General features: G+C 42.4%; 1 protein-coding gene across 1 annotated transcript; it reads left to right on the forward strand.

Moving 5' to 3' along the window:
- The first annotated feature begins 43 nt into the window (after positions 1-43).
- On the forward strand, positions 44-20,122 carry DCTN5 (dynactin subunit 5). The gene is made up of 6 exons (XM_032328143.1): positions 44-190; positions 1,324-1,392; positions 8,290-8,408; positions 11,627-11,738; positions 15,552-15,654; positions 18,739-20,122. The coding sequence occupies exons 1-6, from the start codon at positions 143-145 to the stop codon at positions 18,834-18,836; spliced, it is 549 nt and encodes a 182-aa protein (XP_032184034.1). The 5' UTR covers positions 44-142; the 3' UTR covers positions 18,837-20,122.
- Positions 20,123-21,632: the final 1,510 nt, after the last annotated feature.

Below are 21,632 nucleotides of genomic sequence, written 5' to 3' on the forward strand. Positions count from 1 at the left end.
CCTAGCGGAGAGCCGAGCTGCGGATCAGAGCCGAGGACGCCCAGAGCGGAAGTGGAGGAGCGGCCGGAAGTCGCCCGAATTCCAGTCAGACTGACCGGCTGACAGGCTTTGACAGGAACGGAGCTGCGGGAAGTTGGTGGCCATGGAGTTGGGCGAGCTGCTTTACAACAAGTCCGAGTACATCGAGACGGTACGCTCCGAAGCTGGTGTCTCCATCCTGTCCCTGCGGCACCCCGGGTCCCTTCGGCGTTTAGTCCGAGATTACCTACAGTCACTTAGTGAATGGCCCGGCTTTGTTATTTATTCCTTGCATGGCAGGTTTAGGCTTTTTTTTTTTTTTACTTATTCCTTATTTCCTAAAGATAAAATGCCTTCCAGAAAGCAGGACAAGTCTCATCCACCTTAATATCAAGAACTCCAGGCTTCGGGGCTTTCAGAAGGTTTTTATTATTGTTTTTGTTTTTTAACAAAACCCTTTGCTTTTTTTTTTTCTTTTAAGATTTTATTTATTTGACTGACAGAGACCACAAGTAGGCAGAGAGGCAGGCAGAGAGAGAGGGGGGAAGCAGGCTCCCCGCTGAGCAGAGAGCCCGACGGGGGGCTCGATCCCAGGACCCCGGGACCATGACCGGAGCCGAAGGCAGAGGCCTCAACCCACTGAGCCACCCAGGCGCCCCTGTTTTTTTTTTTTTTTTTTTTTTTTATATTTTTTATTTATTTATTTGACAGACAGAGATCACAAGTAGGCAGAGAGAGAGAGGAGGAAGCAGACTCCCCGCTGAGCAAAGAGTCTGATGCGGGGCTCGATCCCAGGGCCCTGGGATCATGACCTGACACGAAGATAGAGGCTTAACCCACGGAGCCACCCAGGCAACCCTCAGAAGGTTTTTTTTTTTAACTAACGTGTCCTAATTTATTACTGTACGCTGAAACACGGTTAGGTCCTTTCTAGTCAACACATGATGTGTGTAAATTGCTCGAAGGAGGGTAAGTGCTCAGTCAGCGTTGCTATGAGTTCTTGCAACTCTGATATCGGTTAAGTCGTGATCCTGGATTTAGGGCTACAAGTATAGAACTGAAACCTGAATCCCCTCTCTCTGACGTTATCAGGCTCTAGACCCACCACGTCCAAATTCTGGATTCCCTTCTTGGAATCCCTAGTTTCCTAATCCATCCCTGCTTTAATATGCCGTACTCAGGATATCAGGGGACTTCGGCCCACTGAAAGTCCATTCCTCTCCAGTAGCAGCTTTTTTGGGTGGAAACCTGTAGCCCAGAATGCACTCAGTTTGCGCATCCCCATTTTCTGCTCTTTGCTTTCAGGCATCTGGAAACAAAGTTAGTCGCCAGTCGGTATTGTGCGGAAGTCAGAACATCGTTCTCAATGGCAAGGTAAGGGACAAAGCCAGTTCCAGGATGCCTGCCTTTGCTTTCTTTCCACTAATTATCGCATTAGGAGGGCAGATAATATGTTACCACATCTCCCACTTATTGCTGTACATTTAAAATTTCTCTTCTTTTCATTCTCCAAATTGCATTGAATACAAAAAAGACTCAATAAAAGGAGGCAACAGAAAACCTTTTCCCCTTTATGCCAGGAATGATATACCATGGCACCCAGAACTGAAATTATTATGAAGTGTTGTAGTGTGCCCTAAACTACCAGACACAGACATAAATAGGCACCGAAACACTTAAGTGTAGAAACTATAAAGTATAATGATATAATTGTTTAGTAATAATGATTCAACATTAACTGAAACTCTTTTTTTTTAAATATTTTATTTATTTATTTGACAGACAGAGATCACAAGTAGGCAGAGAGGCAGGCAGAGAGAGAAGGAGGGAAGCAGGCTCCCCACTGAGCAGAGAGCCCATTTCGGGACTCGATCCCAGGACCCTGAGATCATGACCTGAGCTGAAGGCAGAGGCTTAATCCACTGAGCCACCCAGGTGCCCTGAAACTCTTAAAATTAATTTGAGAATGGGTGGGGCACCTGGGTGTCTCAGTCGGTTGAGTGTCTGCCTTCAGCTCAAGCTGTGATCTCGGGTCCTGGGATCAAGCCCCGAGTTGCACTCCCTGTTCAGCCGGGAGTCTGCTTCTCTCCGTCTCCTCTGTCTCTCTCCCTGCTTGTGCACTTTCTCTTTCTGTGTCAAACAAATAAAATTTAAGGAGAGAGAATTGGGAAAGACACTAAACTATGAAACAGCTTTGCAAAATGGAATATGATAGGCTGAGAATTTGTAGTCTGAATAAATTGAAGTAGCCGAGAGATGAGTATAAACATGGGAATAATATTAGGACATATCAGAACCAGAGAAAATATCAAGATATATTTGAACGTGACAAACACTGAAGTCCACTGTTTTTCCTGCCATTTGTCTTTGAAATATTATATCTCTGAAGTAAAAGAGAAGAGAATCTCACTATAATCAAGCAATCATAAATTTTTTCAGTAGAGACGCAATTACTGTCTCCATTAGCTCATCATAACATGAGATTTAATAGAAGTATAGTTCAATAATGAAGTATACCTAGTATTTAGAGACACACTGTTCCTGCACGGAATTAGATAATTCCGTTAATCCCAATCTGACACATTAGCAAATTTTGGAGTTTTTAAAAAATCCCTTAGGCAATTTCAGTACATTTTCTAATAAACATTTTCTAATAAACATTTGTTCATTAAATTGAGATAAAATACATGTGACAAAATTTGCCACTTTGTCTTTAAGTGTACAATCCATTGGTGTTAATTATATTTAAAATTGGGGTGCCTGGGTGGCTCATTTGGTTGAGCATCCTACTCTTGATCTCAGCTCAGGTCTAGATCTCAGGGTCATGAGTTCAAGTTCCGCACTGGGCTCCACGCTGGGTGTGGAGCCTACTTAAAAAAATATATTCTATTTACAACCATTGTGCAATCATCACCACTATCATATCTAAAACTATCACCACATGGACAGAAACTCTATACTCATTTAGGAATTACTCCCTCTTTCCTCCCCATCTTCCCCACTCCTGCCCCCCACACGGGGCCTAGTCACTAATAACCTCGGTCCACTTCCTGTCTCTGTGAACTTGCCTAATCTAGATCTATAAGACTTGTCCTTTTTTGTGTGGCTTATTTCACTTACCATAATGTTTTCAAAGTTCATCCATGTTGTAGGATGTAAACTAATACATATATACATGTTAACATCCATGTAAACTATACACATATATACTTTAGCTTTACTTGCTTTCTGTTTTGTTTTGTTTTTTTAAATATTTTATTTATTTGACAGATGGAGATCACAAGTAGGCAGAGAGGCAGGCAGAGAGAGAGGAGGAAGCAGGCTCCCTGCTGAGCAGAGAGCCCAATGTGGGGCTCGATCCCAGGACCCTGGGATCATGACCTGAGCCGAAGGCAGAGACTCAACCCACTGAGCCACCCAGGTGCCCCACTTGGCTTTCTGTTAATTACTTTTTTTACATTCACTTATTACTATAACCACAGTAGGAAACACCTATCACACTTAATAAGGACCACTGTTCTCAATCCTGCTTCTGTGATTCACTGTGGTTTGTGCATTTTCACTACTGTATACGGTTACATTTATCCCCTCTCCTATTGGTTATTTTGTTCCCAGTTTTTCATTTTGTCCCTTATAGAACGGTGAGATTTCTATTTTCCTAAACCCTTATATCAGGTGTCACAGTGCCTATAGGGATAGGCAGGGGTCAAATGAGTAAGGAAGACTGGGTGCCAACAATAGGGAGTGGTGGGGCCTGGTCAGTTGACGCATACATGTCCTAGCCAAACTCAAACTGATTGTTGCCATGTGGGAATATAGGCCTATATTTTCTCAAAAGAGACTGGAAGTCTGGATTTTTTTTAGTGCAAAATGTCCCGCTATTCAAATAATAGTACTAAATCTAAATGAAGAAACAGGCTGCATGAGCCAAACAAAACAGGTTTCTGGGTGCAGTTCTTAGACCTCCAGCTGCCACCTCTGCCTCATCCTTTGTCGAGTTCAGTGAACTCTGCTCTACTACCATTTTCTTCCCTGGGAGGTCCTTATATGCACTCACTTTCGTTTTATCATCCTGCTGCCTCTGTTGTGAATCTGACTTCTCATCTTCAGCTCTACTCTTTATGAGACAGGAAACCAGGATTTGAGTCGCTCACATTAAATCTCTGACCTCCTGTGATATCCATTACTTATGTTTTCTGTGTTTGCTTCTCCAAATGGGAGTGTAATTTAGGCTGCCTAAGGGACTTTTTGTTTTTCAAAGATTTTTCATTTATTTATTTGACAGACAGAGATCACAAGTAGGCAGAGAGGCAGGCAAAGAGAGAGGAAGGGAAGCAGGCTCCCTGCTGAGCAGAGAGCCGGATGTGGGGCTCAATCCCAGGACCCTGGGATCATGACCTGAGCCGAAGGCAGAGGCTTAACCCACTGAGGTGCCCCTGCCTAAGGGACTTTTATGGATTTTCTTTATTTCCAGATTAAGATTGCTATCTTTGTTTAAAACACAGTATAATAAAAACAACCATTACCAAATACTCAGAACTTCTTGGTATTCTGCTTTCTTCCAAAGAAAAGGAAGTCATTTCCTTTGATTGTAGATGGAAGCATAAACAGAAAACAATGATTAAAGTAAATGAAGGATTTCAGATGAAAGAGTACATACTAGAAACAGATATCTCTGTAAACTTGAAGTAGACTGTTTTTAAAAACCAACAGGCACTATAGTGCTTTAAGTCAACAGCTGATGAGAAATGGTCTTTTTACTGGTAGAGGTTTTATAGACTGAACATATTTGCAGGTGAGATTGTAAACTTTTTGAAGTATGAGCGCACTTCATTTTTAGTAATTTCTCAGAGCCTGGTGTTCAGACTAGTGACATATCTAAATTTACCTGTATTTGAGGTGTTCTCCATCTTCATCTCTACCCTGATCTTCTGTCCTGGACCCCAGGCCTTCCTTTATAACTGCCAGTTGGTTATCCCACAGATACCTCAAATAACATTGCACAACTGAATTTGTCATCCAGTTCAGTCCCTAGAATTGCTCACCCTATTCTAGACTTTCACCCTGGACTCTCTTTCTCTCTTTCCCCAATATCTAAACAATGACCAGATCATATAGATTCTCTTCCCCTTTTTTTCCATTTTTAACATTTTATAGTGGAATATTTGTTTTAAAGATTTTATTTATTTGAGAGAGAGAGAGCAAGAGAGAGCATGAGGCAGGGAGAGGGACAAGAAGACAGACACCCCACTGAGCAGGGAGCCCAATGTGGGGCTTGATTCCATGACCCCGAGATCATGACCTGAGCCGAAGGCAGATGCTTAACCAACTGAACCACCCAGTTGCCCCTACAGTGGAACATTTTAAAAGTTATCTTTATTGAGACATAATTTACATACAGTGAAGTGTACCCATTTTAAGTGTGCAGGTTGATGAGTTTATTTTTTTAATATTTTTATTTTTTTAAAAGATTTTATTTATTTATTTGACAGACAGAGATTACAAGCAGGCAAAGAGGCAGGCAGAGAGAGAGGGGAAGCAGGCTCCCCGCCGAGCAGAGAGCTGACTCTGGGCTCGATCCCGGACCCTGAGATCATGACCTGAGCCAAAGGCAGAGGCTTTAACCCACTGAGCCACCCAGGCGCCCCAAGGTTTTTTTTTTTTTTAAGATTTATTTATTTGAGAGACAGCAAGTGAACAAGAGAGAGAGAGCACAAGCAGGGGATAGGGACAGAGGGAGAGAGAGAAACAGACTCCCCACTGAGCAGGGAGCTTGATTTGGGGATTGATCCCAGGACCCCAGGACCATGGTCCAAGCTGAAGGCAGATGCTTAACCAACCGAGCCTCCTAAGTGCCCTGCAGTTTGACGAGTTTTGACTGATGTTTACAGTTATGTACCCACTACCACAATTAAGATATAAAATATTTCCATCACCCTCATTTCCTTGGACCCTTCTGCAGTCAGTCTTCCTACTATCCTTGGCCCCAGATGACCACTGGTATAACACTAGTAGAGATTACGTTTGCATTTTCTGGAGTTGCCTATGATGGGAATCATGTACTCATTGTTGTCAGCCTTTTTTCACTAAAGGTTTTTGAGATTTGTCCGTGTTTTATATACATTGGTATTATTATGCAACTTTTTAAAAAAGATTTTATTTATTTATTTGACACAGATCACAAGTAGGCAGAGAGGCAGGCAGACAGAGGTGGGGGGAAGCAGGCTCCCTGCTGAGCAGAGAGCCGGATGCGGGACTCGATCGTAGGACCCTGGGATCATGACCTGAGCTGAAGGCAGAGGCTTTAACCCACTGAGCTACCCAGGCCCTATTATGCAACTTTTAAGACATGTACCAAAGTAGAGAGAACGTATAATGAAACTCCATATGCTCATTCACCAGCTTCTGCAGTTAGTAATATTCTGACATCTTTGTTTCATCTCTGTACCTGCCCCACAAACCCATACCTATTTTGACCAGGGAGAGGGCAGGGAGTTGAAATATTTTAAAGCAAATTTCAAACACTGTATTATTTCACACATTAATACTTAGTATATATCACTGAGATCTAAAGATTTTAGGGGCGCCAGGGTGACTCAGCTGTTAAACGGCTGCCTTCGGCTCAGGTCATGATCTCAGAGTCCTGGGATTGAGCCCCACGTTGGGCTCCCTGCTTGGCGGAAAGCCTTCTTCTCTCTTTCCCACTCCCCCTGCTTGTGTTCCCTCTCTCACTGTGTCTCTTTCTGTCAAATAAATAAAATCTTTAAAAAAAGATTTTAAAAAATGAGTAGAGCACCCTTATCATGATAGATTTTTTAAGAAACCGGTAGTTCCCTAGTATCATATAATCCTTAGTTCCTGTCTAATCTTTCTAGTATCTTACAATGTCTTTTTACAGTTGGTTTATTCAAATCAGGATCCAAACAAGGTCAAGTGCACATTGCATCTGGTTGATGTATCTCTTAGGACCCTTCAAATCTATAACAGTTCTTTTCCCCCAGCTCGTTTTTCTCCCCATGCCGCGTATATATTGAAGAAACTGGCTCATTGTTCTGTACAATTTTCAACCTTTTATTTGACCAATTCTACTTACATGGTTGTTGAATGTATTCTCTCTGCCCCTCTCTTTCCTCTTAATTAGTAGATCTGAGGCTTGAGCAGATTCCTCTACTTTCTATTTCTCTTTTCTTCATGTACAACTATTACAGAGAAGGCCCATTCTCTCATTTTACCTTGATCCACTGTAGTCATCTAGAGTGTCACTTTTCCTCTAGTCTTACCTGCCCCCTCCATTCACTGTAGACAGTTTTCAGATTAATATTTCTAAAATAAAAATTCAGTCTGTTGGGGCGCCTGGGTGGCTCAGTGGGTTAAAGCCTCTGCTTTCGGCTCAGGTCATGATCCCAGGGTCCTGGGATCGAGCCCCACATCGAGCTCTCTGCTCAGCAGGGAGCCTGCTTCCTCCTCTCTCTCTGTCTGCCTCTCTGCTTACTTGTGATCTCTGTCTGTCAAATAAATAAATAAATCTTAAAAAAAAAAATTCAGTCTGTTAATCCTCTGCTTAAAAACTTTGATTCCTTATATCCTCTAGGGAAAAAACCTAAGCATACATAATGCCTCATAAGGCCTAGTCCCAGCTTACTTTTCTCAGCCATGTGCACTTTTTTTTTTTACCCCATTTATTCAAGACATTTCCAGAATGCCTATTTACCAAGTATGGGGTATTAATTCCCCCAAACTTCTGAGTTAAGTTATTCACCCTGCAGCCTATCTAGGCAATCTTTGGGGCAGCTGGATATCATACCCCGCAATGTAGCACTTCATCTGAGTCCAGAATTTGGGAGAAGAACCAGGAGCTCAATAGGTCTATCTCCAGGAGCATGAAGTTGGAGATAGTAGTGTTGGGAGATTGGACAAAGATAGGTGCAGCCTGGATTCTCATTTAGCAAGCCGCCAAGGCTTAAGGGCAGGTAGAACCAAGTGAATCTGAGCAGGTGAGTAAACTAGGCCAACTAAGGCATTCTTAGTAAAGATCTGTTTATTCAACAAGTCCTGTTTATGGGATATTAAGGGCAAAGCTGATGATATGCTGGGAACATCTTCAACTGAGTCAGTGTTATGAGGGTGGGTTTCATTATCTTAAAGTTATCCCTTTTGAGAGAACATGTGACTCAGTAGATCATAGCATAACTTCAGTGTCTTCTTACCTACTCTTTTTTGTTGTATTTCAGGCTATGTTGGTAGCTTTTTAAAATGTGCTTTATTTTGTAGACCATTGTGATGAATGACTGTATTATCCGAGGGGATCTGGCAAATGTAAGAGTTGGACGTCATTGTGTTGTGAAAAGTCGGAGTGTCATAAGGCCACCATTCAAGAAATTCAGCAAAGGGTATGTAATTTACTTACCTAATTTCGGTTGTGTGCAAGATGCTGCTACGGGTGGTGCATTCCAAGTGTTGAGTTGTGTAAGGAGTGGGTCTGTGCTATTGTTTGGGTCACTGAGGAGGAATTCACTGTAATGAACACGGCTCTGGTGGTGGTTGTCTTAGTCTGGTTGTTGGTTGGTTGCCAGAAACAGAATCCACTTGAATTGGCAAAGGCAGAGGGGGTTCTGATGAAGAGATGCAGGCATATTTATGGAATATAAGGGTAGGAAAAGGGGCCAGGCCTCATAGGGACTAGAACTTACACTTGAACAGCTAGCCAGAATCAAGACAACTGTTCTGTCTGTCGCTCTATCACCAAGGTTATGTTGTTTCTTGTTGGTCTCTGTCTCTGCATTTCTGCTCCCCTCTCCTCTCTTTCATGCTGACTTCATCTTCCCCCTTTTCTCATGGAGCCAACCATTCTGCCTCAGCCCATTATTTGTATCAGTTCTCCATTTAGGCTTCAACAGATACCAGCCAAAGATTTTAGGTCTTATTTCCAGAATCTTGGCAGAGGGAATCTGATTGGCTTAGCTGGAATTAAGTGCCCACCCCTGGTCTGAACAGTTTTGACCTGGAGGGCAGAGGCAAGTCAGGCCCACTGTTCTCTCAATGGTAATTAGGATTATCCAGGGAAGGTCATGGTCAGGGCAGGAAAACTGTCGACTATGCCTGATGTGCTGGTATTTTTTTGTTGATGTTGTTTCCTCCTCTCCCTCTTTTCCCTCCTGGCTCCTACCTATGGCACCATCTGCATTTCATTGAGTAACTCAGTCAGTACTGATTGAGTGCTTTCTTACGTCAGTCACTAGAGTATAAGGTGGGTACATAAAGATGGATGAAATGGCATTCCTGCCTCAAAGTTCTCAAAAACCTAGTAGTAGAAACACTTACATACAGAGATGACTACTATAGAATGTGATTCTATAATGTGATAGCCACTGTATAATGTGACACAGTCCTGTCACAAGGCTGAACATGGTTGGAAAGAAACAGTAAAGAGAGCGACCAACTCAGACTGTACTACCAAGGAGTGAAGCACATAGGAATCGTCCTGCATGTCTCAGAATGTCAATTCTCAGGCTTTCCATTACATACAGGAATGGGAGCAGGGAGTCAGGGCAAATCATTCACGTGAAAACATTTGCTCATTAGCTCAGAAGGCTGTTGGGGGAAATGAGAAATCCTTGCACTGGGCTTTTGTGGTTCCACACTGTGACAGGTTCTCTGCCCGAGTCGTTGGCTCCCCCTTCTGATAGCAGCATTACTGTGCTGGCTATGGTCTCAGGATAGCACCGAGAATAAATAGGGGTTTTATTGGTGAATGGTAGGTTGTGTAATTAGGAATAGTCATGGGAAATACAGGAATACAAAAGTGTAAATAGTAACACAGAAACAGCAAGTGAGTATGGATTCCCCTGTCCCCCACCTCACATAGCTCTATACAAGAACCAGATAATAGATTGTAGAATCAGATAATAATATCAAGTTTGGAATTTTTTAATTTAAAATTTAGGTGCTGACAGTGCTGCTATAGACTGATTAGATTGAGGAATTCATTGTCACACAAAGGTCCCAGATCAAAAAATACAAATGGATTAAGGAAAATTTAAATAAGCTATAGGTCCAGGGAGGACAGGTATCCTCTCTGACAAAATATTCCCGACAAAACAGAGCACAGGACTAGATAGAGCCAGTGAGCATCCAGCTACTTTATTTTAGTTCTTGTCCAAATATTTTCTGTCCCAAAGTACTGAAGTTACTTGCAAATCTGATCATAGAACCACTGTCAATGACATTTGAGGAATCATGGAGAATGGCAGTGATGTCAGAAGTCTGGAGAAAGCCTACTGACTCCTACTCATCCTTCATGTCTTGGCTTAAATGTTACTTTTTCTTTTATTATTATTATTATTTTTAAAGATTTTATTTATTTATTTATTTGAGAGAGAGACAGTGAGAGAGAACATGAGCAAGGAGAAGGTCAGAGAGAGAAGCAGACTCCCCGTGGAGCTGGGAGCCCGATGTGGGACTCGATCCCAGGACTGTGGGATCATGACCTGAGCCGAAGGCAGTTGTCCAACCAACTGAGCCACCCAGGCGTCCCACTTTTTCTTTTAAAGATTTATTCATATGAGAGAGAGAGAGAGGGCAGATGAGCATGGGGATGGGCAGAGGGAGAGGGAGACAGGAGTCAGACTCCCCACTGAGTGCAGAGCCCAACATGAGGCTCGATCCTAGGAGTCTGAGATCATAACCTGGGCCAAAGTCAGGTGCTTAACCGACTGAGTCACCCAGATGCCCCTTAAATGTCACTTAAAATTAAACTTTGGGGGTGCTTGGGTGGCTTAGTGGGTTAAAGCCTCTGCCTTTGACTCAGGTCATGATCCTGGGGTCCTGGGATCGAGCCCTGCATCGGGCTCTCTGCTCAGCAGGGAGCCTGCTTCCCTTCCTCTTGCTTTCTGTCTGCCTCTCTGCCTACTTGTGATCTCTGTCTGTCAAATAAATAAATAAAATCTTAAAAAAAATTAAACTTTTATCAAACTTCTAATCTAGGTAAAGTCTCTGCTTATAACTTGGTACTTTTTACTCTGTAGTACTTATCATAGTTGTAACTAACTACTTATATAATCATTTGTTTAATCTTTCTTTTCTTGATTGCTGTCTCCTTATGGGCTGGATAGTGTTGTTTTTGCTTGCCGTTCTATTTCCAATTTTTAGCATAGAGCCTGGCAAATGCACTCAGTAAAATCAGTGAATATACAAATTTTTGGAATGTTGAATAGTAGAAAATATATCCCAGGAACTGATGTCAGTCCCCTACAACATCTTGGACAGATTACCGAGTATTTGACCTATGAGCTTTTCCAAGGAGGCAGGAATGAGCAAAACATTCATTCATTTGGTGCCAGCTCTTTTAGCTTGGAAGGTTTCGCCACTTCGGTCTTCCTGTTTCCTAGTACACTGCCTGGTCCAATATTTCTGATTTTGAGCTAGTAATCACATTTATCTCCAACATTATAGAATTCTCTTAGCCTGAGGATTCCTTCCTTGCTAGGAGCATTCTTATTAAGACAAGATGATGAAGTTGAGAGTATGATCAGCAATTCTATAAACCTTGACGGAAAGCAAATCACCTTGACCTTTTTTTGTTGTTGTTCATCTTCTTTTCCTTCTCTAGCGTTGCATTCTTTCCTTTACATATCGGGGACCATGTCTTTATTGAGGAAGACTGTGTGGTCAACGCAGCTCAGATTGGCTCTTACGTTCACGTTGGCAAGAACTGTGTGATTGTGAGTATGGTGTCTTGGCTGGCTAAACAGCCTCCCTGCTCCTCCAGCTCCGTCCCTCACATCAGTGGGCCTCTGCTTCTGTGGCCAAGCAGGGTAGAAGTAGTTTCTGGTCTACTGGAATTATTAATGGATTTGAAGGTTTCTAGGCATTAATAACCATGGCTAAATCTTATCTAACTTCTTCTATATGATGTTAAACTCTTCCCTTTGATTATTTCATTTGACCCTTATAACCATCTAAGGGTGGTAGCTAACTGATACTATCCCTGGGCGATACGCCTGAAGACCTTAAAAATTAGGGATTTGACAGGGCTATGAAGTGGAAAGCTGGGATTTGAACCCAGGCAGTATGAATAGCCATACCTGCCCTATGGCCTACCTGTTGCTTTACCTCCAGGATCGTACAGTCTAGTGGAGGGACAAGGGGCATGACATTAAGGGAACTGCAAGTAGTTCAGGGTGATGGGTGTGCAGGGTACAAGTGGGCCCTTGGTCAGTGGACATTTGGACATTCAGTGTTCAGGAGCCTTGGCATCTCCTCATTTCATCTGCCCAAGGCTTTATGAAATGGGATTTCTTAGTATTTCATTGACGAAGAGCTTGATTTCAGTTGGGATTTATGAGAACATCCTGGGTGAGAATGACCAGAGCTGAACTGCCTTAAGGTTTAGGGAAAATGTTTCCTATATTTTGAATTTATACCCAAATCCTAGCTTCTAGGAAAAGCCAAGGACTTAAATGGTTATTCCCAATAGTACAGAGGCAGTTCCATGTTCTGGATAATATCCAAGTATAAAATACTTGCAGAAACCGTGCAGTCACATTCTACAAGCCACAAGAGCACAGCAAAGATGGACCGTGCAGTGGAGGGCCACGTTGCTGTGGAAAACATCCCAATCTGACCTGTTACTTAGAATTAAGGGAAGTGGTGTTTTACCAAGTATTCTCCTCCAGAGGAGTCCCTTCGTATGTGTTAGAAACAGAGGGTCTTTTGTTTGGCATGATGTTGAAGAAAGAGGGAAAATCGTGAAACCCATTCTGTCTGCTCATTCTGTGTGACAAAAGCTGGCTTTCCAAGCCACAGCTGGATTTTTCTGACATTCTCTTCCGCAGAGTGATGACATGTTTATAGTAGCCTACTGTATTAGCCCTGTCCTTTATCCCCAGAGCTAAATGTCTGAAATGTTAAAATCCAAATGCTCTTCCCAGTGCTTAGGGAGTTCTAGTCTTCTTGTCCCGTGCTCTGCTTTTTTGTGCCACTTTCTGATACATCATTTCAGACATTGTCACTGTTGGGTATTGGCAGTACCTATTTGCTGAGCCTTTTACAAATTCTCAAGTAACCTCAGGAGAAAGATCCTTTTAGAGCTCTAGAATCTCAGAGCTAGCAGGGATTCTTTTAGAATCCAGCTGTCCCCATGACCCACAGGCCCTTGTAACTGTACCCATTTGGTGATCCAACTGCTGTTCAGATGTGTGAAGTTATAGGTGTCCATCAGAGTTGCCCAGGTGCCTGCAGAAAAAGCCTTATAGACAATCTTCATGGGACTGTGACTGTGCTGTGAGTTTTACGTTCATTGTCTCTAATCCTCACAGCATCCCTGCAGGTTTGATTTTATGTTCTGTTTCCCAGAGGAGGAGCCCAAGGCTCAAGGATGTAGGGTAACTTCTTTTTTTTTTTTTTTTTTTTTTTAAAGATTTTATTTATTTGACAGAGAGAGAGATCACAAGTAGGCAGAGAGTCAGGCAGAGAGAGAGAGAGAAGTAGGCTCCCGCTGAGCAAAGAGCCCGATGCGGGGCTCGATCCCAGGACACTGAGATCATGACCTGAGCCGAAGGCAGCGGCTTAATCCACTGAGCCACCCAGGCGCCCCAGTGTAGGGTAACTTCTATCAGGAGATACAGGTAGCCGTAATGCTGGCAACATGGAGTTTTTTACTCCTCCTGGGAAAGTCCTCCAGGAAAGAATAAAGAAGCAGTTTCAGCTTTTTGCTTCCTCATCTATTGCCAATACACTCATTCCTAAGAAGTACCCACGTTCTGACTGCTGCTGCTGTTTAATTGATCAGTTTTCCCAGAATGCTCTGGAAGCTGATTGAACATCATTTGCCTGAGTTGGCAGAGTGGCTAAATAGTGGACGCAGCAGATGCCTCCAGGCCGGGTGGTGGCTGATGGTACACGGAGGAAGTTTTATTCACACTGCTCTTCTTTTCCAGGGCCCTTTGTCTACAGAGCCCTCTGTGTGAATGGGTCATGCCTCACGCAGCACATTCAGCTTCTTTCTACCCAGTGCCCCATGTGCTTAGTTGGAATTATTAGGAGCCTAGGTGTCATAGGACATCTTTGAGTTAATTTGGGAGTCACCAGGGGAGCTGGCCACCTGCTGTATTTTGGGAATTGCCACTAGCAGGTAACTCATGGGAGGGAACTTTCCAAGAATGAGTGGAGAGCTGCAGTTCTAACTTGTTTCTGAGCTACGGATAGTGCCAAGTATCGCCAAGGCTATTATCCACCTTGCCAGAGACAGCTTAGTCACTTAAAAATTTTAGACCTTCAAGGTATAAGCTTTCTAAAACATTCATTTAACAATCTACTTAGACATTCCTGGAAATACATACATTTGGGTATTTATTAATGATTAGGAAAATTTTAATACAACCAAATCAAAGTATCTGTCATATTCTTTGATAAAATCTGAGATCTAGACAGGTTAGCATTCTCCTGATATTGTTGGGGATTCCACATTGTCAGCCAGGTATGTTTTATCAGATCCTCTGACCAGAACCAAGTAAATGCACAGGCCCTGGTGATGTCAACGTAGTCAGTGAAGACTGAAACTTTCACAGACTCGGCAGGTAGTCTGAATCACATACTTGGCAGGTAGTCTGAATCACTTTAATCTATTTATAGAAGAAACCTCCCCTTTCCCTTAAACCAGGAAACAGATGTATCTTCCAGACCTTATTTCTTGCCCTCAAAATGCCGTGGGTGATGCAGAATTGAAAAGTTGCCACTTTTCAATTCTGCAGTGATAAAGTCAAGCATAAGGCTTGACCTAAACCTTCAAAACAAACTATGGCTAATATGAACCAAGAGTAAAAAGTAGATCCTAATTGTGTACACACGTGGCTTTAGGGGTTCAATTGATATCATGAGAATGAGTCTCCTTCTCTTTCCCACTTTCCTCTGGGAAGCTCTCGGGCAGTTTCTTCCCTCGTGGAAACAAGACAGCTGGTCCAAATGTCTGTCCTGTCCTCTAGAAACCCCGATGGAAAGAGCTTCTTTTCCCAGTAGCGCCAGCAGAAGCCTTAATATTGTGATTCATCAGACTGATTTGGCTCATACCATAAAACAGTCCTTAAAGCCAGGCTTGGGGTTTGGGGTTAGGATAGGGGACTGTCAGGGGCAGAGGGGTGTTAACCAAGGACAATACGGGTTCTGTTACCAGAAGAAAGGTGATCAAATGTTGGACAAACAAAAAAGTAGATGTCCACTAAATTTAAGAAAAAAGACAGAAAATGGTACAACTCTTGGGAAACTGAATTTCAGTCTGTAATATCTAAGATAACCTGAACTGTCCCTTTTCCAAGTTCATGTACACACGCGTGCACACGCACACACTCATACCCCTACCTCCTCCTGCTTGTCATGTGCTACCTGAAGTAGGGAATTGTGGCCAAACCTCTTGGCCCTATATATTGTATGATATCATGAATGGAGAAAATATAAAATAGCATTCCATGCAGCAGACCAAGCAACTTCTACTTGAGCATTTCCTGCTCTATTTCCTAGTGACAAGATTTTAATTTCAGGGGCGCCGATGTGTGTTGAAAGACTGCTGCAAAATTCTTGACAACACTGTATTACCCCCAGAAACTGTGGTGCCACCATTCACCGTCTTCTCCGGCTGCCCAGGTAAGCTTGGGTGCTGATTATGAAAGCAGACTCATTTTCCATCACAAAAGTAATGCATGCAGTTTTTATCTCTGACAATGTATTGATTTGGCTAATTTAAAAATTCTCCTGCTAGAGATTACCTAGAAATGCTATCTAAAAATATAACCAGTATCTTTTTAAATGTGCAGTTGGGTTCACAAGGAAATTTCAAGGGTCAGAAGCAAAGAGGAGACTAAACCCACAGTATAAGCCTGGTTAGGCTTATGCATCTTTTTAATAAATAGAGTGGTTTAGGGTTTGATACTCCTGTCGGGATGAGAGAAAAAGCCTTGAAAGGCAGAGAGATCCTTTTGAAGGGTGATCTCTCAATAAAAGTTGATCTAGAGTCAACCTGCCACCAGCACAGGAAAAGTACAAAGAAGCAAGCCTTTCTTGGTCTGGGCTCTGGCTGGAAAAAGAAAAAATCTTCCAGAGAATTCTAACAATGGCTTCATGTTGTTTGAGGTCTTGAACTTATACTTCCCACACTACCCAGGAATGCCCAAACTGAAGAGTTAATATAGAACATGGTCTAAGACCAACGATACCTCTGGGACACCCAAGAGAAGCAAATACATCCCCTTTCTAATTTGGATGACAGAATGCCCTCAGGTAAAGCCCTTGTGAGCTCAGAGTTCCCAATGGCCAAGCATGTGAGCAAACAAAAGTGATATACCCTCCTCCTAGAAAACTTGGAAAACAGTAAAGCGGAAAGAAGAAGAAAAGAAAAGAAAGAAGAAAGAAGAAGAAAACCTCATGTCCCCCACCCCTACCCCCAGGCAGTCTCGTCTCTTCTGTGTATGGTTTTGCATGATTGAACTCATGCAGTGTGGACAGAGGCACACCAGGGATCCACAGATGGGAGATGGTATGTAGTGAGAGATTTGACAATATATGAGATGTACCCCTTGGTGGTTTAGTTGCTTTTCCAATTAAAAAACTCATCACTCAGATCATTGACTGTGGGTTTCAAAGATGTGCAAAATCATCCATTCAGATTCCTTGGGGAGGAAATGGGCCGTTCTGCTGTTCCATGTACCTCTGCATTTGCAGAGGAGGAAGGAGAGCCTTGCTGAGTGATTCTCCCTAGATTGGGTTCCCACTGTGAGAAAGTATCATCGTTCTTAGCATGCACAGATCAGAAAGCCCCATTGGTTGTTTTCGGTTGATTGTCAGACAGTCTCACCTTCTGAGGTGAGAAGTCTATTAGCAGAGTAATATCTTAATCTCTTTTAACTTATTCATGGTCCTTAGAACCAGCAGTGGTCTTTGGGCATTGATGGCCAAGACAGGGAGACACACCACTTGGTATTTGAAATCCAAGTAAGCACTGTTTGGAGGTTCTGATGGAGGATTCAGGCTGCATGAGACCCTAGAGATGATTGTGTAGATGGGGAAACTGAGGCCTAGAGAGATTGAGTTGTCCACAGGGTCAGAGATTGTTTGTGGGAAAGCCTTGATTAGTTCTTAAGACCCCTTATTTAGAGTCCAGTACTTTCTGTGCTGTGGCAAGGTACTTCCCATGTTCATTTTTAGTAGTTTGACAAACAAAAGTTAACCATCTAGATACTGCTGTTGGCAATCTCTCTCTTTAATAAAGAGACCTAAAATTGTAGGACAACTGGCACATTTTTGAGGGCTCCACTGAGTAGTGGAATAAAATGAAAGACAAACCATCCGGAAAGAATCTGGGTCAGGAACCAAAAAGCCAAAACTGCCTGTAGGAGTCAGACAGACGTGATGGAAATGACAGCCTATGATGGCTAGCCAAGAGTACAGAGCTAACATTTTAAGAATTTCTGATAGTTCATGAGGAGCTAAAAGTCTGCATATCTACATGATATCTCTGAATTTTTAAATGTTGGCTGCTAGCTTTTTAAAAAGATTAAATACGGTGCATACCAAACATGTTTGCAAATCTAACACAGACTGCACATTTATAAAAGGTACCTTGGAGGATTCTGTATTCTTTAGACCTTTTTTCTGTCCTGCCTGCTATTTTCTCCATATATACATATATATATATATGCATATATATATATATATATATATATGCAAGTGTATGTGTTTGTTTTGTATGTGTATTAACGCACAGGTGTGTACGTATCTGTGTATATGTGTGTACTTTTGTATATAATGGGTTATACTGTTCACACCTGTATAAACAGATTCACACTTTCTATTCTGTTTGGAAATTTGCTTTAACAGTGTATCTTGGGGATCTTTTCTTGTCAGTATGTAGAGATTCCCCTCATTCCTTTTCATGGTTGTATGGTTTTCACTACATAAATATACCGTATGTAACTGACTGGTTTCCTGGAATAATGGACCATTACACATTGTACCTGGCTTTTCACTATTAGAAACTTTGCTGCATTAATATTCTTATACATATATTGTTCACTTGGGCAAGGTTATTTGTAAGGCAAATTCTTAGAAGTTGGGTTATCAGATCACAGGGTATGAACCTTTAAAAGTTTTGCTAGATTTTCCAGAGTTGTTCTTCCAAATAGTGGTACAAACGTATGCTTTTATCCATAGTGGGTGAGAGAGAGTGCCTCTCCCTGAAATCCTTAAATACAGTTTTTTGTCTTTTGGTAGGATATTTCTGTTCTACCCCCCTCCACAATTTTTCTGTATGTAGCAGGTTTGGGGATTGGATTCAGGTTCGTTGTATGAACAACAGAGCAGTTTCTTACCTCAGAGAGTGCTCACCTGGGCTTGTCACATCAGAATCCAGGGGATGGACAAATCCTTGTCTGGAACAACCTCCCATGTAGTCGGAGATGCCTTAACTCTTCAGCTCATGCAATAATGTATGAACCTCTTTTACCTGGAAGGTATTTATCCATTCGGGGAATTTGCATTATTTGTCTCCCCCCCACAAAAAAATATCATCTTGAAGATACGGTCAGTAGAAATATTCTGCTAGCATTGAAGCTGGAAGACCTAGAATTTAGACACTCATGAGTAAAGAAAAGGGCCCTATAGGGGTTTAAACAGAAATCAGAGCTGCTGGCCTCCCTCGGCTCCAGTTGGTTGACCAGGTCTTTCTTTTCCCAGGACTGTTTTCAGGGGAGCTCCCAGAATGTACCCAGGAGCTGATGATTGACGTCACGAAGAGCTACTACCAGAAGTTTTTGCCCTTGACACAGGTCTAATGTCTCTGCCTCATGTCTCAAATTCATGTGAGCTCTAAGATGAACTTGGGGACAAAGTGAGCCAGCCAGCATCTACAAAGAGCTCTTGTGTCTTTGATACCTTTCACCTTCTTTTTCTGTTTGTCTGGTTTTTTTAATTCTTTAGAATTTCTCAATCCTTCCAGGTTCTAAGCTCTTAAGACTTCAATAACAGAATGTCTAAAGGAGTTGTGTCCAAATGCTGTGCTTAAACCTTATCTATTAACGGTTCCTTCATGCCATTATCTGTGGAACACAGAATCATCTGTTCCCAACACTCCCACCCCTTGGTCCTGTGGATGACGGGATTCTGCCAAAACAGGCCCACAGAGCAGAGCACTGTCCCAGTGTGGTGGCTGTGAGCTGTTCTACTGCTCACGGCCATTAGCTGCCCACAGTAAACACTGCTCACATGGTTCGCTCTCACTTTTCCTGAGCTGCCACAGTTGCCCACAGTCTTGCAGGGAGGGGAAAGTGTTTGTGACATTTCAGAGCCCAGATTCCTATTGGCTACTAAAACTTGAAGGGAGGGGTAGTTAACATTTTTATTCTTCCTGAAATGACCTTAAGTGTCTTTTTAGACCAGAATAATTAATAAAAGACTTTCTGGCTTTCTGTTCTAGGGCCTTTGGCTTTCACTAAAAGGGGGGCCCTCAGCACCGAGATTTTATTTTTGCAAAGACCCAGGTAGGAGTCTGCTATATGAATGGACTAGTCTGGTAGTCACTACTTGCCTCACAATATTTGGAGGCAACAGCATATGCCTTATTTCCTTGAAGACGTAGCATTTGTGACAGTTGTCCTATGGCTTAGAGCCATTCATCCACTCTATTTGCCATAAACCTCACAGTTCAGACCAAAATATCTCTACCTAGACCCAATCACATATATACACGGTGGCCTCTTAAATCATTCTGTGGGCACAGAGCTCCAAGAAGTAAATGAATTTACCAGTATTGTTATTAGCCATCTCCTAAATAATAACACAACCCTGCCTGGTTCTGCTCTGACCTCTTGGTCTAAAAGGAAGATTTAGAAGGAAAGGTCTGAGAACCTTGGCTTTGCTTAATGCTTTGATTCTGCTGTGAACAGAGTAAGATGGTTCAGCCTTGAAGGTTAGGATCTAGCAGGAGCTGTCTGGACTTAATGTGTGGTTGTGGGGTTTGTTAAAATGGCTATATGTGATGATCTCCTCTAGGTCAATGTAAAACTGTTTTCCAGTTTGTCTTTTTTTTTTAATGTATTAAAAGACTGATATGTGAAACAAATCATTTGAAAGTGATCCCTCTCCTCCTCTGTGATGGCTACCTCACTTCCTCGGCTGCTTCCCTGTGTGCCCGGTGCTCTGCTATAGATTTCACATTCACTAGTCTGCTTATGCTTCATGCCAACCGAGGAGGTGGGATGTTATTCCCATTTTAGAGGTGAGAGAAAACTCAAAGATCTTAGATAAGTTGGTCCAGTCCCTACAGGGACGGAGTGGCTGACCCGGGAGTCATACCAATGTCTGTCTGGCAGCATCGCCATGCGATTCAGCTCTGCCCTGGTAAGATGAGACTTAGCTTGCCCTTGGAGCACATCTGCTGTGTGCCCTGATACCAGTAGTCTGTGATGGTTGCAGCGTTTTTGTTTTGTTTTGGGGGGGAGGTTTGGGGTCATTTCCTGGCATCTTCCCCAGTTCCCTTCTCCTTTTGTGCCACCATAAAGACAAATGTTGGAACTGACAGAGCTTTGATGCTGTCTAAGCTAACCTCTCATTAGCTAGTGAGATATTCCAGAGCACATCTGACAGAATGCCGTCCAGCCTATGTTTGAATACCTCTAAAAAGAAACTGACCACCATGCAACTGACTGTTCATTTTCCTTTTCAGTTTATCCTTTCCAGCTTCATTGAGATGTAATTGACATATCATTTTTTTGACTGCCTATTTTATTGTGAACAATGGAAATTAAGAGAAGGTGGGATTGTTTAAAGCCTCCTAGACATGACTTTAAAAGCCTTAAGTAGTAACTCAAGTACATGATTGCAAAAATCCAATCTAGTTAGTAAAAAGGGGACATGCAGTGAAGTAGAATTTCCCAATCCAGAATCCCAGTTCCATGTTCTACTTCCCAGAGGCAGCTACTGAATAGTTTTGGGTATGTCCTACAAGAGACAGTCTGCAGATCCGTGTACCTTAGCCTCTCTTTGCATACAAATGTGAGTACACAGTGGATGTGCTGTTCTCGGCTTGCTGCTTTTACTTAATGATACGCCTTAGAGATGTTCCATATTTGGCACATACAGGTGACAAAAATAGCAGTTGCTAATATTTGTAGAGTGTTTACCAAGTAGCAGTTACTCTTATGAGTTCTGTACATTTATTAACTTTTTAATACAACCACCATAAAGTAGATACACTTACTGTCCTCAAGTAACAGGAGGTTAAGTAAAGTGCCCAAATTTATACACCTAATATGACAGTGAGTCAAAGCATTCTAGTTCTAGAGCCCATACTATTAAAGATTTTATTTTCTTCATATTATTTTATTTTATTTTATTTGAGAGAGCACAAACAGGGGGAGGGGCAGAGGAAGAGGAAGAAGCAGACTCGCCTCTGAGCAAGGAGCCTGACTCAGGACTCTATCCTAGGACCCTGGGGTTGTGACCTTCGCCAAAGGCAAATACTTAAACGATTGAGCCAGCTAGGCGCCCCTACGGCCTGTAGTTTTTTGTTTTTAAAGATTTTATTTATTTATTTGACAGAGAGATCACAAGTAGGCGGAGAGACAGGCAGA

This window comes from Mustela erminea, chromosome 20 (assembly GCF_009829155.1).
Source record: "Mustela erminea isolate mMusErm1 chromosome 20, mMusErm1.Pri, whole genome shotgun sequence".
NCBI classification, from domain to species: domain Eukaryota; kingdom Metazoa; phylum Chordata; class Mammalia; order Carnivora; family Mustelidae; genus Mustela; species Mustela erminea.

Excerpts from the sequence above, each read along its gene's own strand:
- DCTN5 (XM_032328143.1), top strand. The coding sequence starts at position 143 with ATGGAGTTGGGCGAGCTGCTTTACAACAAGTCCGAGTACATCGAGACG. Across the intron at positions 191-1,323 it reads AGTCCGAGTACATCGAGACG|GCATCTGGAAACAAAGTTAG; the intron begins GTACGCTCCGAA and ends CTTTGCTTTCAG. Across the intron at positions 8,409-11,626 it reads TTCAAGAAATTCAGCAAAGG|CGTTGCATTCTTTCCTTTAC; the intron begins GTATGTAATTTA and ends TTCCTTCTCTAG.